General features: G+C 49.2%; 1 protein-coding gene across 3 annotated transcripts in view; it reads right to left on the bottom strand.

Annotated features, from left to right (window-relative positions):
* Positions 1-16,747, bottom strand: part of Ppp1r16b (protein phosphatase 1 regulatory subunit 16B) — a 99,581-nt gene that overhangs the window by 68,852 nt on the left and 13,982 nt on the right. For all 3 annotated transcript variants that reach the window (XM_028889245.2, XM_028889244.1, XM_037205408.1), the window contains exon 2: positions 1,486-1,834. In XM_028889245.2, the coding sequence (XP_028745078.1) occupies positions 1,486-1,735 (250 nt within the window). In that variant the 5' untranslated portion in view covers positions 1,736-1,834. The remainder of the gene's footprint in view (positions 1-1,485; positions 1,835-16,747) is intronic.

Genomic DNA, 16,747 nt, shown 5'->3' with positions numbered 1-16,747 from the left:
GTTATTAATTGTAACCAGTACAAAGTAACTGTGCAACCTGGAAACTGTGTGGACCTGCATTCATTTATTTACACAGTTCAGAGAGTAAAACCATCCTGGACAATGTGATGTGTACTTGTCTCTGATTCCAGACTTACGAACATCCTTGACAAGAAAAACTATACGTTTAATGAAATAAAAGGTAACAACATAGTAAGACACGTTGATATGTCAGCTGTGGTGGTTTATGCCTGCCATCTTAGAATTTGGGAGGTGGAGACAGGAGGATCAAGAATTCATGGTCATTTTCAACTACAGAGAGACTAGCCTGGACTACCTGACAGCCTGTCTCAAAACTCAATTAAAAAAATTCATAACTGCATGCTTAACATGAGGGGCCATGTCCAAGATACTCATGGGTATTACTCAACTGAATGTTCACAAGGCCTTCATGAAGATGCTACAGTCTCCCCCGTTTTGGACAAGTCTAAGGACAGAGAACAAAAGAAGTTCTCTGTGCCAGGGTCACATAGGGATCTGCACAACCAGTTTTAAACCCAGCGGCCCACCTCCAGGGTCTAGATACATTTTTAAAATGCTATCATTTTTATTTTATGTGTATGGGTGTTTTGTCTGCATGTATGTCCGTGCATCATATATTACTGTGCACCACATGTGTCTGGTACCTGGGGAAGCCAGAAGAGTGTGTCCGGTCCCCTGGACACACTTGAGTTGCAGCTAATTGTGAGCTGCCATGTGAATGCTGGGAATCAAACCCAGGTCCTCTGGAAGGGCAGTCAGTGCCCTTAACCTCTGAGCCATCTCACCAGGGTCTAGCTTTTAACCACCCTCCACCATGGATATGGCAGTGGAAAGTGAATTGAGAACCGAGTCCGGGATATGGTTCTGTGATAGAGAGCTGGCTCCTTCTGTAAAACTCTGGGTTCCCTCCCAGCATGAAAAAGAAGACACCAGAACAGCATGCCACAGGCTGACTGAGGACCACAAAGAAGGGTTTGAGAAATGCAACATCCTGGAGTGTCCAGCTGTTGGGGTAGGGGGAGGAAAGGGATACCGCTTGTTCATTATTCTGCACAGAGTGCCAGTGCGCAGGAAGCAGGCTGTCCGTAAATATTTGTGGGAGGGAAGGGAAATTGTTATTGTATTCATTAGCCAAAAGCCGGACTCATTGTTTCCAACAATGAAAATAGCCGTCTAAGATAAAGCCAAGGTTGGGGGTGGGGAGGGCTGTGTGGTGGCACAGGCCTGCAATCTCAGCTCCTGAGAAGTGGAGGCAGGAGGATTAGAAGTTAAAGGTCACACTCAGTTGCATTACATGTGGAGGCCACCCTGGGCCACATGAGAGTGTCTCAGGAGGCCTTTCCTAGGGCCATCTTCTTCCTAATGTGGACAGATGGGGTGGCCCACACTTGACCTCAGGAGTAGCCATGTAGAAGAATTTGCCTGCTTCTGCAACAGTCTGGGTTCTGGAGCAGGGGACCTTACCTTCTTCGGCATCGTTCCTCAGTGAGGCTTCGAGCAGTGCCACACTGGCCTCAAAGGACACCTTCTTGCGACGGCCACCTGTGCTGCGCTTCCGCTCATGCTTGCGCTTCCGGTGAAGCAGATCCTGCTCATACTGCGCCCACTTCTTCAGCTGCTGCGCCCGGCGCTTCTGGGCTGCGCGCAGGCGCTCCAGCGTAGGCACCTTCTCCAGCAGCTGCAGCTCTGTGAGCAGGTCCGCGTGGCTGGCCATGGCCCTGCGCCTGCCCTTGCCCTGCCTGGGGCTAGCACGGTGCGCCCGGGGCCAGGGGAGCACGGGGGCTCCCGAGGGGCTGGGGCCTCATGGTGGGGCCTGGAGAGGGGAGACAGACAGATGGACTGGTCAGTCCGAGAATACACATCGCATGGTAGAGAAAGTCACCCCGACCACTCTGCCCAGAGTTCAATGCTCCTTTGAGGTTTTCTTTGCATTTGTGCCAAAAGCGAACGTGCAGATCCTTAAGAGTGATGTGTGAGTCCCAGCAAGGCCTGGCTGGACTGCGAGCTGAAGCGGTGGTGTGCACACACATTCGCATTGATTAAAGTAAAACAGTGCAGTTTCACAGCCACATCTGAGTGCGCACTTGCTAGTGGTTCCCAGGTTAGATACCCAGATAGAGACCATTCCATTATTCCGGAAAGTTCTGCTGCATGATGGTGCCTGCCCGCCTCTCAGGCCACAGTTAGCTAACAAGAGCCTGATCTTTGCAGCTTTCTTCTACAAAGGCATCCTACTTCAAGGAGTTAAGTCATGTGACACTGGAATCAGAGGATATCTTGGAGTTCAGGATAGCATAGAGGCTACTGAACCCAGGAAACCCCAGGCTGTACAGCATTCAAATAGAAGCCCTGGGGGCTGGGAACAGGGGTCAGCTGGCTCCTTCCTTGCCTGGCAAGAACCAAGTCTGGGTTCCAGCCACAGCACCATACAAATAGGGTATGGAAGTGGATGCTGGTGATGTGAGCACTGGGGAAGTCCAGGCAGGAGGATCAAAAGTTTGAGGTCATCCTTGGCTACATAATGAGTTTGAGGCTAGCCTGAGCTATGTGAGATCTGGTCTCTAAATAAATAGATAGGTAGATAAATAGGCAACAAATAGAACCCCCAAGTCCTCAGACACGTGAATGCCAGGTACTTAAGCTTCGCTAATTTTCTCCTCATGACATGCATGCTTTAATGAGGATGGACAGACGGGACTGGAAAAAAATGAGACGATGTAAGGTAGGACTGCAGTGGTTCTCAAAGTGTGGCCTGGGTACCCTGTGGAGGAAACACCCCCCCCCCCAGGCCCTTTCAAGGTCAAAACTATTTGCATAAACGGAGGAAGACACTGCTAACCTTTTCCACCCTCCCTCTGTCCCTAGTATGCCATGGTCCTAACGCTACCCATCAAGGGACTTAATGACACTCGGGGGGAGCCCAACAGAGAGAGCTGTGCAAAGCTTGAAACGGCAACTCTCTATTTTTGTTTGTCTTAGGACAGTTGTTTTTTTTTTTTTTTTTTCATTAAAATGTCCAGCATGGTTATAACACATGATAGCGTTATACTTCTTTACATTTTATTTCTTTTGTGCTGTGGCACACAGCACCACGATGCACATGTGGAGGTCAAGGGATAACCTGCAGAAGTTGGTTCTCTCTTTCCATCATGTTCTGGGTTCTGGGGATCAAACCCAGGTCATCAGGCTCCATGGCAAGCACAATTACCAACTGAGCCACCCTTTGGTTTAACTTGAGGCCAGCCTGGGCTATATAGTGAGACTGTGTCATAAAATAAAAAAACATTAAAAATAAGCGATTTGCATAAACAAAAGATCTTTAGGATCCTGAATTTCAAGGGTTAAAGTGCTCCCCAAACCTAGAAGTTTACTAACTGCTGAACTATTCGACCGGAAACTTTTGGCTTAAGTCCCCTCCACCCCCCACACACCTTGGAGAACCTTCAAAGGAAAAGGACATACATCTGCTCTCAGAGATTGAACCAAGTGGGCTTCACGTCAGCACAGACCCCTGGGTTCTCTGAGGCAAAGGAAAGAGGTCTTTGGACAATCACTTGAGCCTCTTGAAGATTATATTCTCATCTGCAAAATGCTCTGTCACCTCCCAGAATTCCCAGGGTCCTCCCGGAGTAAAGGAACTGGCCACGGTTGCACATCCACTAGCAAAGAAGAAGGGGTGGATGGAGGCGTGAAGGCAGGGCACCCGACCCACCAGATGAGGCTGTCTCAGGTTGCTGGGAGACATGGAAAGATGGGTGGGTCCACATTTGTGGGATGCTAAATAAATTTTTTTTTTTTTTTTTTTTTTTTTTTTGCTTTTTCGAGACAGGGTTTCTCTGTGTAGCTTTGCACCTTTCCTGGAACTCACTTGGTAGCCCAGGCTGGCCTCGAACTCACAGAGATCCACCTGGCTCTGCCTCCCGAGTGCTGGGATTAAGAGCGTGTACCAGCACCACTGCCACCACTGCCATAAATAAATAAATAAACAAACAAACAAATAAATAAAAGTTGCCTTCTCAGGGAAATCAAACAAGCCTGAACTTCAGGAAGACATTGTTGATCTCCGGGTCCTTTGCTTTTATATCCTCCCTCCAGACTGCCTTTCCTTCAGAGGCCAACCATGAGGGATCTCCAGTCCAGCCCCTTAGGAGCCAAGAGGGGGTCAAATGGGCCTGTCTCCCTCAATCCCTGACACCGAAGGTAAGCCAGCAGCAGCTGGAGAGGGGAGAAATTGACAGGGCCACTGGGCCAAGGCTCCAGGGGCCTGAGTGAACCTGATCTCTGTTGTCAATCAACCAAGGACAAGATTCAAGAGGAAACACACTGCCTGGTTTTCATACTCTTTGCTTTGCTTTGGTTTTGGTTTTAAGTAACTTTGAGTTGCTGGGCCTGGGGGCAGCCTGTCATGCCAGCTACTCTGGAAGTGGAAGCAGGAGGAGTTCAAGTTTCAATCCTGTTTGAGCTACAGTGAGTTCAAGGCCAGCCTAAATCACTTATTGGGACCCTATCTCCAAATTAAACAAGCAAGCAAACAATAACACAGAGAGAGAGAGAGAGAGAGAGAGAGAGAGAGAGAGAGAGAGAGAGAGAACTGGTGTGGTAGCATACACCTTTAATCTCAGCACTGGGGAGGCAGAGGCAGGCAGATCTCTGAGTTCGAGGCCAGCCTGGTCTACAGAGTGAGTTCCAGGATAGCCAGGACTACACAAAGAAAAAAACCAAAAAACCAAAAGGGGGAGGGTAAGAAAAGAAAAAAAGGGGCTTTAGCTCAGGAGTAGAATGCTTGTCTAGCATGCATGAAACTTGGGTTCGATCCCTAACACTATAAAAAAAATTTAAATAAAATAAAACATTTTTAAGTCTTATAATTCTTTTGCAATTAACCTTTTATTTTGAAAATGGACACGACACCCCCCCACAATTGTAATCCATGTTCCCCAGTTATGGATTCTTATTTGTAGGTTTCCTCTAAAGTAATTTCATCAGTGCATGCCACCACAGTAAAATACCAACCGCTCTTCAGCCACAAGCACGCCCCCCCCAGCAACCTTCCAATGGCTCTCAGCCCTAAGCACCCCAAACCCACTCACATCCCAGCCCTTGGCAATACTCTGCTCTGTCTCTAGGCTTCTGTTCAGACAACACTATAGAACCAGGAGTAGAAAGCAGAGAGGTCTGAGGACCGGCTTTCTTCACTCCGCACGGGCCGTTCCTTTGAGGTTCATTCAAATATCATGTGTGCCGATAGCACCTTCCTTTTTATTGCTGTCTAGTAGTCCACTGCCGCCACTCATTTGTTTCCCCATCCAGCTACTGGGAAAGATCTGGGTTGTTTCCAGCTGGCGGCTATGAAATCCATGGACAGGTTTTTGTGTGAGCATACGTTTTCATTTCTCATGGGCACATGCCCTCGGGGCACAACTGTCAGGCCATCTGGTAATTGCCCCAGTTAGTTTTAAAGAAATCGACACTCTCTTCTCCAGAGGGCCTGTGCCTGCTCTCCCTTCCTCCAGCAAGACATGAATGAGCCGGGCTCCCTGGCAGCTTTTAGGATTGTCCCTACTTCATACTTCAGCCACAGACTGGGTTTTTTGAGCATATAAAATGGAGTTGAACGCACCAACACATGGTGTCATGGTGACGTGGGGCCTCGCTGGAGCTGCACGACCAGATGTTAATTTTGCCTCTCCTACTTCAAGTGAATACCTGCCCCAGGACCAGCCTGATTCAGAGATGGTTGGAGAGCACTAGCTCTCCTTTCTGGAAGGTTCCTGCCTGTCAATCAAAAAACCCACTCAGTCCTCTCAGCAACTTAAAGAAGCAGGCAGTCATGTTTGTCTTCCAGCAAAGAAAACAGAAAGATAAAGTCATTTGCCCAACATCACACAGCTTAAAAACAGAAGCGCTGTGGTCTAGGGATGTAGATCAGTTGTTGGACTGCTTGCTAAGACACACGAAGCCCTGGGTTCAAACACACACACACACACACACACACACACACACACACACACACACACGCCCTCTGGAGAGGACAGGGCTACCCAGACTAAAAAGATCAAGAAAGTTTGAGGTCTATGAGGTACACTTTTTGACTACAGGCCAGACTTAATCAGCAAACCTGCTGTAATCCATTCATGTTTATCAGTCTGCTTGGGGTTGGCCCACACCATCTTCAACATCTCAATTAATTACTCACATTTAAAACTTGGAGCTTTTATATCTAATATCAGGCATTTGGCTTTTCTTAGAACATCTCAAGATCGGCCACACAGACTCACATTGCAGCCACCAGAAGGTGCAGAGAAAGGCTGTACCCTCTAATGGAGCATGAACCTTATAATTCACCCAGTCCATACCACCATCCTACCCAACCGGACCTCATGCTAAGTGTCACCCATCACTAGCTCCTGTAGTCACTGAGTCTGGAGCCCTGTATTAGGCAGAGGGACACAGCAGCATCCAAACATCACAGATCCACTCAACACAGAAAAGGAAGGCCATCTTGGAATCTCCACAAAGCAGAGCAGGGCATAGCTGCTTACACCCCACAGCATGGATAGGCCTGTGAGCTGTCCAGCAAGCCCTCAGCAAAGGCAGCAGACCGGCATGCTTACATCACTCCCTGGAGGAGGAGTTTCCACTGGCGACCAACTCACCTAAGTTTTCTGTGTCTTCCAGTGCTCTGGCTACAAACACATCCACGTCCTCATTATCAACGCTGACCACACACTGGTAGGAGGGCCCCCAAAGCATGCCAAGCGACAGCAGGAATAAGTCATGCCAGGCAGCTACATGCCAAAATGCTTTCCATTTCTCAAACACCTTCCTAGCTGGGTATGGTAGCTCAAGCCTGTGATCCAGCACTCAAGAGGCTGAGACAGGCCAGCTCCAGTGAATCTGAGACCAGCCTGGGCTACACAGTGAGATCCAAGGTAGTCTGGGCTAATAGTATAAGACCGTGTCTCAAAATAATAAATAAGAATCAAAAAGGAAACATTCCTCAGCCATCATTTCAATCAGGAGTTCTAAGCATGGAAAAGGAACTGACTCAAATGAAGCCACTATTTTGTACATTTAATACACACTAATAAAAACTATTGAAACCAAACTGGGAGTACAGGCCTGTAGTCTCCTCTCCTCTCCCCTCCTCTCCCCTCCTCTCCTCCCCTCAGTCTGATGCTCACAGGTGGTAACATCTTTAGAGCCATGTCAGACTCCCTTGTAAACACACAACCAGTCCCCCTGAGGTTCCCAGCCTGGGGGAAGGGGACAGCAATGGTATTTAGGTGAAAATGTAAAAACATCATTTGGTTTTCCGTGGATTTGTTTTCACAGTGACTGTTTATTTATGGCAGTGGCATGAAATTTCCTTTTTTACATAACTCCATTTCAATCTACAACTAGTAACTTGGTAGTAAAGAAAAATGAAATAACGGCAGCACTCAGTGTTGGCAGGAGATGGAAGTCACTGACATTTGGGGAAGCCGCCTCACAGTGACAACTGGTTCTCATGACAACAGTCTTAAGAAGAGCGGTGCACACGATAGGGGGGGGCCCGCGGCGCAAGGGGGGGGCGTGTCTTGCGGTTCAGTTTTAGCTGGGAAGGAACGGAACGCACGGCTTGGCATATGCTCACCAAGCGCTCCACCACTGAGCTGCAGTCCCGACCCTAGAAGGATCCATATGCACTCAACAAATATTTCCCAAGCAGTTGCCACATGCCAGGGCTGTGCTAAGGGATGAGGACAGACGTGGCCCCTGTCCAGCTGATGGATGACAAATGGCAATGGAGTGCAGAATGGGTGGCAGCTTTGGTGCAGGAGCCTGACTCCCGGCATGGTGCTCCCCCCCCCCACAGGATGCAGACAGACAGACAGACAGACAGAACGTGCCACTGCCCTGCCCTCTTTGCTCTGGGCCAAGAAATTAAGGACAGTCACCCAGCCCCCTAGAGAAAGATAAGGACAGCATCTCCCCAGAGCCAGTAAAAGGGGCCAGGGCACATTTTCTGTGTCTGTGCCCATCAGCCCCTCCTACCTCACCTCTTGGGTTCCCTGAAGCAGGGCCCCAGGACGGCTCCCTCCTGACTGCTAGTTTTCAGGTGACCTAGTTTCCCCCAATAGACCCACACACCTCCTCCGCCCCCATCTGAGAAAACCCTGCTCAGGCTAATTAAAGAATTGCCTGGTGCGGCCAACAGCAGCCAGGCGGGCCCCCTGGGAAGGGCACTGGCCTGGGTGCTGGGAGAGCCCAGGAATCCGGGGCTCTGCTGAGCTGGGAAGTGGCGTCTTAAAGAGAGACTCTTGCATCCCAAACTACACTTGGACAAAGGAGACAGTGCAGGGTACTGGGCCCTGGGAGAACAATAGTCTCAGTACTTTAAGGGGAATCCCCAAGGAAGCCAGGCCTGGAGGTAAACCCAGGATGGAAGAGAAATATTTTAAGCCTCGTGTATGGTGAGAGTACCAATGGACTATCACACAGGCCTGTTGGACCTCCGCTCATAAAGGGGGCTGGGCTAGGGGTATGAGCATGGGAGGGGTCTGCAGAGGCCAAGGCAATGAAGTCATCCAGGAAGCATGTTGAGTGTGAGAAGAATCTGAGGCCAGGGGAAGTAGGGTGGGGCACTGAACTTCCCCAACATCTGGGCCACGTACCAAAATAGTTCTATTGTGACCAACAGGAAGTTAAAGGCCAAGGTGCTGGGCCCTGGGAGAAGCAGGAACAGGCTGCTAAGGTATAGTCACCTTGTCCCTCGGACCTTGAACTTGCCTATCATCTAGCAGAGTCTCCACTCTTCTCCACGCACATCCTCGTCCCTGCTGCTCCGAGGAGAAGGGGCCAGGGTGTGGATCTGGGCTCCCAGAGACTGGGTACTACCTGTCAGGCCACTAAGGCGAAGGGCAAAAAAGTTGACCAGGGTTCTGTAGGGAGGCGACATGGGGTGACAGGAGGAGCCGCAGGTGAAAGGCTATGTGGGGTTGTTGCTGGGAATGAGTGTATCCCCGGAGAAGAGCAGATTTATGGGGTCACAGAATTTCTGCGTCATCCTGGGCCCTGATTGGTCAGAGCTCTTGGTAAGGGCCTGAGCCCAAACACGGAGATTGGCTCTAGGTTAGGCATGCGTCCTAAGGTGGCCCAACCAGAAACCTTTTCTTCCCACTGTGCCAGAAGACTGAGGGAAGGTGCTGTTGAAGGCAGTCTTCACGAAGCCCATGCTCGGACAGCACAGGAGATGAAGGGATCCTTTAATCACCGAGTCGCTGGATTCTAGCTGGCCAAGCCAACAAACCCCATTTATTATGCAAGGCAGTTACTGATAACCCAGAACATCCTAACACTTGGCAAGGATGCTTTTGAAGATGCAGAGCTATTACCAATGTTACTGTACTTTCTCCTACAATGGCCGTTTCTGGTTCAACAGGTCTTGATGGAAGGCCAGCCTTGAGGGAGGGCAGAAGGTCAAGGCGGGGTTCCTACAGCGGCCATGTCTGTTGACTTGGGAGAAAGGACCCTCCCTCCACCTCCCACCCCCACTCCCACGGGAGCCGCTGATTGACACATCTTTGGAATCGAGTCTACTGGCTTGAGAAAAACAACACAAGGAAAGGTGAATTCAAACCGAAGAGACTTTCAAGAGTGAGTCAGAGAGAGAGTTTCCAAGTTCACACTGCTAAAGAAAACGTTCGCATTTTTTCCTGGTTCTCGGCTATTCTTCTCCGCCGTCTTGGCAGGCTCCGGAGGAAGGGCCACGAGTGCTTTTCTCCCGTGTTTCCTGCGCTGCTGAGCACGAGGGGGAAAGAAAACAAAACCAACAGCCCCAGTGCCTCCTCCCAGCTCTCACTCGGGACCTGCCTTTTCTCTTAAAGGATGCGCACCCCCACCCACCCACAGTCCGTCTCGGAACAACAGCATCAATACCGAGACGCTCCACTCATGAGCAAAGAGACTTCTGGGCCCTGGGTGCTCCAGATATCTGAATTAGAAATTACCCCTGTGCCTCCGGGCCCCATTTTCAGGGGACTTGGTATACTGATTGTCCTACTCCTGCAGGGATGACCCTTTCAGACTCTGGGCACAATAACCATACACAGGCCTCCTGGTTTTAAATCTGATGAGGGACTAGGGTCCCCACGGGCCTGCTCCTCAGCTCCCTTCTCCCAGGTACATTCCTTCATTCCAATCTCTGCATTGTGCCCCTGACCCTTGGCCTGAAGCTCATTTACAGGGTTTCAAATGTATGAGCAGGATCCATAACCCACAGGAATGAAGAATGACCAGACAATCCATGGACTGAGCTGTCTCAGGAAATGGAGCATGGTCAGCCATGGGGTACTAATGGCCTTTGTCTGGACTATCTGAGGATCCTGGTTGCTCCAGCTTCAGGCAGAGTCAAGCTCATGGACAGGCGGTATAAAAAAGGCACGAGAAAACCTTCTAATGCAAAAACAGGGACCAGCCATGGAACCATGTCAGGGTCCCCAGGAACTCAAAGACCTCCCGTTAGACTGCAAAAAGACAAGATCCAGTGGGGTGGCAGACAGGTTGCCCAGGAACCCCAACCCTGGCTGGACTGGGAAACCATCCTATCAGGAGAAAGGATTCTGCTGAGCAACTCTGGAGCCCCAGAGTTGACAAAGAAACCTGTCAGGTCCATTTCAAGCAGGATGCTGTTTAGTGTTTGGGGTTGGCTCTCCTGTGAAGGTGACATGGCCTCCTTAGGCTTCCAAGAAAACTTCAAAGGGGTCGATGGTCCAGTGGACGCAGGAAGCCCTCGGACATATCAATCTCCCACACTGAGCTTCTCATTAGACACTTGAACCCGGAGAAGCCAGACCACTTGTAGGGAAGAATGCCAGTGTGGGGAGGGGAACAGGGGACACGTAGGAATGTGCAAAGGCCAGGCACACAGGGACAGACCTAACAGAATGCCTGCAAACACCCCATGTGCTCCCGTCAATCACAGTCACCAGCCTCCCAAAGAGGCTTATATAACAGTTAAGTAGGGGCAAGTGGGGGTCATATTACAAGCACAGTTCCTCCAGGATTGGGGGTGTCGAACCCCCACCCCTGTGCAGGAACAGAAAAACTCCCTCCCAAGCCAGAGGGAGAAGCTAGAGGGATCGTTTTTGTTTTTGTTTTTGTTTTTTTCAAAGCAGGCCACCTGTGGCCACAGAACATCCTCCCGGATCACAGGTCGTTAAACAAGGGATGGCTGTTAGTCTTGTCCGGATCATCTCCTCTGCGTTCCTCCCCCTCTCCTCAGAATTCCTAGTCGTTGGTGTGGGTATATGGCTTAGTAAGCAAAACACTGTCTGCACAAACATGAGACCAGAGTTCTGATTCTTAGAACTTAACACCAACAGTGCTCTGGAGAGGAAGACAGGGGACCCCGAGGTCAAATTGACTAGATCAACTGGACAGCTCTATGTTCAAGTGAGAGGACCTGTCTGAGCATATAAAGTAGAGAGTGACAGAGGAAGACACTCAACACCAACCTTTAGCTTCCATGTGCACCCACATGCACATCAACACCCATGGACACACACACACACACACACACACACACACACACACACACACACACACGCAAAAACAGTTTAGTCCTTAAACGCAAATGTCTAGAATTTCATCAAACCAGACAGAAGGGCCTCTCAGATCCCAGGATCTCATTTGAACAACACAAAATCACTGTCACTTCAGAAGAGGACAAGAACCGAAGGTATCTCCAGCTCACCTACCCCTGGGGGCAACATGAACTAGGCTCCATCATGCTAAGGTGCTCAAGGCCAGGTTCTAGAAAGTGACTTCTTGAGCCAACTACAACAAAATGGCAGTACATACAGCCGATTGCCTCCTCTCCTCATACTGTCCCTGGAGGACAGAGACACAGCGTGTTGTTGAAGGCCCCCCTGATACCCTGATACCCTTCTCCATCTGGATGCAGAGATCCCTGGTTTGTCTGTCCTCAGCACTGTGGGCTGCACAGCCTCCCTAGCAAAGAGGAAGAGCACTCTGGTCCAATCACTACCAAGACTCCTCTCTCTACTGCAGGCTCCTGGGAAACAGCCCTAGAGAGCTGTGGCACCCCCACCCCTGCCCCTCCCCCTGCAGTCAGGAGCAGGCTCAGCCAGTTGGGAAGTTGCCAGGATGAGGGTTTTACAAGACTTTTCACATGAACCATTTGCTGAGGTGTGTAGAATAACGCCAAGGAAGCAGTTGGGTTTGAAGATGGTCCTACCTGGAGGACTGGATGGGAGAGGGAGGGGCCAGAGTGAATCCAAGGTGATTCCAGCTTTCTGCCAGTCAGTGGCCCGATCTGGGATTCAAATGCAAAGTTTATGCACAAAAACAACAGCAGAAGGAAAGAAGAGAGACTCCCAAAGCACCTGAGCGTTTTAAAAGATCGTCCACGTGAAGTACAAGATTTTAGAGCCCACAGCATTAGCAGTGAGACAGCTAAGAAGACATATTGGTTGAGAAAGCAGACAGACCAATTCGCAAGCGAGAAGGTAACTGTCAAGATCGTTACAGAGTGAAACGCACACTTAGCTCAGCTAAAGGGAAGCCTTTCAGGGCCTGTTATCTGTGCCCATGAAATGAACCCATGGAGAAAGCATGCCAAGAAACAATGGCAGGCTCTCGAATTAGCACCCCTCCCCACATCCAGCTCCACCGTAACATCTCTTGGGAGCAGTGCAACCGTTCTGAAGATGTAGATATTGTCTCCATTTCAAGAGGAGATGACTAGGCTGCAGCCATAGCTCAGCTGGTAGAGTACTCGTCTTGCGTACTTGAGGCCCTGGGTTGGATCCCCAGCACCTCATGCACTAGTTATGGTGGTCCACACCTGTAAGCCTAGCACAGCAGAGGTAGAAGCAGGTGGATTCAGAGCTCAGAGTCATCCTTGGCTATATATCAAGTTTGAGACCAGCCTGGAATATATGAGACAGTGTCTTGAAACAAAACAAGAACAGAAAACAGACTGGGAGAGGTTAGGGCACTTGTAAGCAGGGCTGTGTCCCAGCTATTCTGCGTCGGCCTCTCTTCTTTATCAGCTTGCCATCTGCTTGATGGATTGGTGCCTAAACCATTTGCTTGGTATGTTTAATAGCTCCCCTGCTGGAAAATAAAAGGAAAAAAAAAAGGCAAGCAAAGAAGATGAGCGCTGAAGTCTGACTGGTGTAAAAATAATTCTTGTTTGTTTATTGGTCTTTGTTTTGTTCTGGTTTTTGGCTTTGTTTTGAGTCAGACTGACCAGGAATTGACTATGAAGCCAAAGATGACCTTGAACTCCTGATTCTCCTGCCTCCACTTCTCAAATACTGGGATTTCAGGCCTGAACTATATGATACTTGGCTAGAAGAGGGATTCTTAAGGGGAATAGATAAAATCCACAAAGAGTAAGAAATAGCTGATTCAAGTCAGAATTTCACTTAGTGTTAGAACTGACTGAATTTTAGGCTCGGGCAGGAAACGGTGTCCCTCATTCCAACCTTCATCTCCTGTCCCTTTCAAGGCCCTAGGGGATCAGCCTCCATGGCCAAATATTCCCTTTCTGGTGAGTGACTTTTCATTCTCATTTCTCGGAACAACTCCTGGACCAGATTCACAACAATGACTGTCTGATCCTCTCTTGCCTGGGACATGAAACAGGAGGTTTCTAGAACCTCCCCAGTCTGACGAATTTTTTTTTAATCCAAACGCAGGTTTTGAAGTTCCCGGGCACTGCACCTGTGACCTCCTGAGTTACCATGCAGAGACGCACACTGTGGCGGCCTGAGGGACAGCACTTCTGTCCCTCCCCTGTGATCTGCAACCAGAGCTCTTCCCTTTGATTCCCTCCTCCTGTGCGTGCAGAACTCTGAGCAGACCGCAGCGTCTCTATTCCCTTTGAACCTGAAAGTCCCATTGCAGGAAGCTGTGTTACTATAGCAATAGGATTCAGCTTCCTGAGTCAAAACCCAGGGCTCACTCTATTAACTATGGTTCTTTGCACTCAGATGTCTGGGGCACTCTCATTTCCCCTCACATGATGGCATCTCTCTCTAGTTCCTATCTCTGGTCATTAACAAGTAACTAATTTGGAGGTGTGTGTGTGTGTGTGTGTGTGTGTGTGTGTGTGTGTGTGTGTTGTGCCCGCACACATCATGCTCACATACACGTACAGGGGGAAGGAGGGAGATCAAAGGTTGATGTCTGGTATCTTACTCCATCACTCCCCACCTTATTTTTTGAGACAAGGTCTTTCACTGTGACCGGAACTCACTGATTTGGCTAGACTGGCTGGCTAAACAACAGATTCCAAGGGTCCACCTGCCTCTGCCTCTCCAGCACTGGGGTCACAAGTGTGTGCCACCATGACCAGCTTTCACACAGGTTCAGGGTTCCAAAAGCAGGTTCTCCTGGGCAAGCACGTTACCAGCTGAACCATCTCCACAGCACTAATTTGGGGTTTTGTTCTGGCGAATTTCTCTACCGATTCACTTTTATTTTCAGTGTAAAACCTTATTTACTTAGTCAGCAAATGAGTAGTCATTGTCAACCACTGCACCAGAAGCAGGAAGGTGGGTGGTTCTGTGGGTTCCTGAATGGACAAAGCCGTGTTCAGCAAGATTGTGTAACAAGCCAGGGCAGAGCGCTGCTGTTGGACCAACCTTCCTGCCTACACACAACTGTGACACCCTAGACATTACCCGTTCACCCTCCAAAGAAGAGCCTACTGGAAATTACCAAAAATTAGGCAGGAACTGGAGGGGACTGAACAGTTAAAAGACGAAACAGCACAAGGCAATTTGTATTTTTCTAGCTTTTGAATGCGAGGGAATTTCCCTCCATCAGACCTGTGTGAGGCAGCTAATCTTAGTTTGGGTAAAGATTTCTCTCTTGTGACTTAAGCAATTAGAGGGCAAAATTCAGTCAGTGGCAGCTGGGAGGTGAAAAAAGGTATCCCCCTGCCTCCACCAAAAGATAGCATTACGGGACAGCAGCCCTAAACGTTAAGTAGTGTTTTCATGGCTGAACACGTGGTAGTACACACCTGGAGAGGGAAGCAGGAGTTCAAGGTCACCATCAGCTCACAGTGAGTTTGAAACCAGTCACCGCTACCTGACATTCGGTTAAGGCAGAAAGGGGGCTGGGAGAGAAGCAGGGTGGGAGACTGTACCCACCTTCATGGGTACTCAATATCCTGGAAAGATGCCAAGCAGTGCAAATCAGGCTCAAAAAAGTGACCAAGATCTCAGCTGTTGCACACTGTGCTGGCTCATTTTATGTCAACTTGACCCAGGCTAGAGTCATTTGAGAGGAAGGAACCTCAGCTGAGAAAATGCCTCCATAAGATGAGCTATAGGCAGGCCTTAGGGCATTTTCTTAATTAGTCATCAATGTGGGAAGGCTCAGTCCATGGTGGGTGGTGCCACCCTGGGCTGGTAGTGCTGGGTTCTATAAGAAAGCAGGCTGAGCAAACCATGGGGAGCAAGCCAGTAAGCAGCACCCCTCCATGGCTTCTGCATCAGCTCCTGCCTCCAGGATCCTGCCTGCCCTATTTGAATTGCTGCCTTGGTTTCCCTCAATGGACTGTGACTTGGGATATATAAGCCAAATAAGCCTTTTCCTCCCCAAGTAGCTTTTGGTCACGGTGGTCATCACAGCAATAGTAATAATAACTATAGTGCCTGCCCGGGGGGGATGCTGTTTGGAACTGGAGATTGAGCGAGCTAGTGGCCAGTTACTTAAAATCTTTCTTTTCTGAGAAACACAATAGAATCCAGACTCTCTTCGAATCTTTACAAAACTCGGGATGTAGTCTAAAATTACTATAAAGGGGCTAGAAAGATGACTCAGCAGTTAATTGCACTTGCTGCTCTTCCAGAAGACCCAGGTTTGGTTCCCAGCACCCACATGGAGGCTCACTACTGTAGTAACACTAGTTCTAGGCGGATCTGAGGCCCTCTTCTGGACTTTGTGGGCACCAGGCATGGTGCACATATATACATGCAGGCGGAACCCTCATACACATAAAATTTAAATGAATTTTTTTTTTCTGAGACAAGTTCTCACTATACAGCCCTGGCTGGCCTGGAATTTGCTACACAGACAACACTGGTCTCGAACTCACAGAGATCTACCTACCTCTGTCTCCCAAATGCTGGTATTAAAGGCATGTACCACCATGCCTGGCTAATCACTCTTTAAAAATAAAATAAAATAAAATAAAACTACTCTAAAATTAAAAATTGCTAAAAACCAGGAAAACATGACCCAAACTCACGAGAAAAGGCAATCAGTGGCGTCTTCTCAAAATGAAACAGACATTGAAATCAACAGGGATAAAGGTCCTTAAAGCAACCATCCTGGCTTTGCTCAAGGATGTCTGAGAAATGAATGCTTGTAAAAAACAAGCGGTCCGAAACTGTAGGTGTATTAAGTAAGCAATGGTTGCACATGCCTGGCCTTCTCACACTGGAGAGGCAGAAGCAGGATTTTGAGTTGAAGATCATTCTGGGTTAGATAACAAGGCCTTGCCTCAGAAAGAAAGGCAGAAAGGGAGGGAGGGAGGGGAGGGAGGGAGGGAGGGAGGAAGGAAAGGGGGAGAGAGGGGAAGGGAGGGGAGGGGAGAAAAAAGAAGAGATGGATGATTAGGAGGAAGATTCAACAGAGAGCCAGCATTACTAACCCTCTCCAGCTCCGCTCTCCTTTGCACCTACCTGTGTGAGCTGTGTTC

The sequence above is a fragment of the Peromyscus leucopus genome, chromosome 4 (genome assembly GCF_004664715.2).
Source record: "Peromyscus leucopus breed LL Stock chromosome 4, UCI_PerLeu_2.1, whole genome shotgun sequence".
Lineage (NCBI taxonomy): Eukaryota > Metazoa > Chordata > Mammalia > Rodentia > Cricetidae > Peromyscus > Peromyscus leucopus.
Note: the sequence above shows the minus strand (reverse complement) of the source record. Positions and strands in the feature narration are given on the sequence as shown.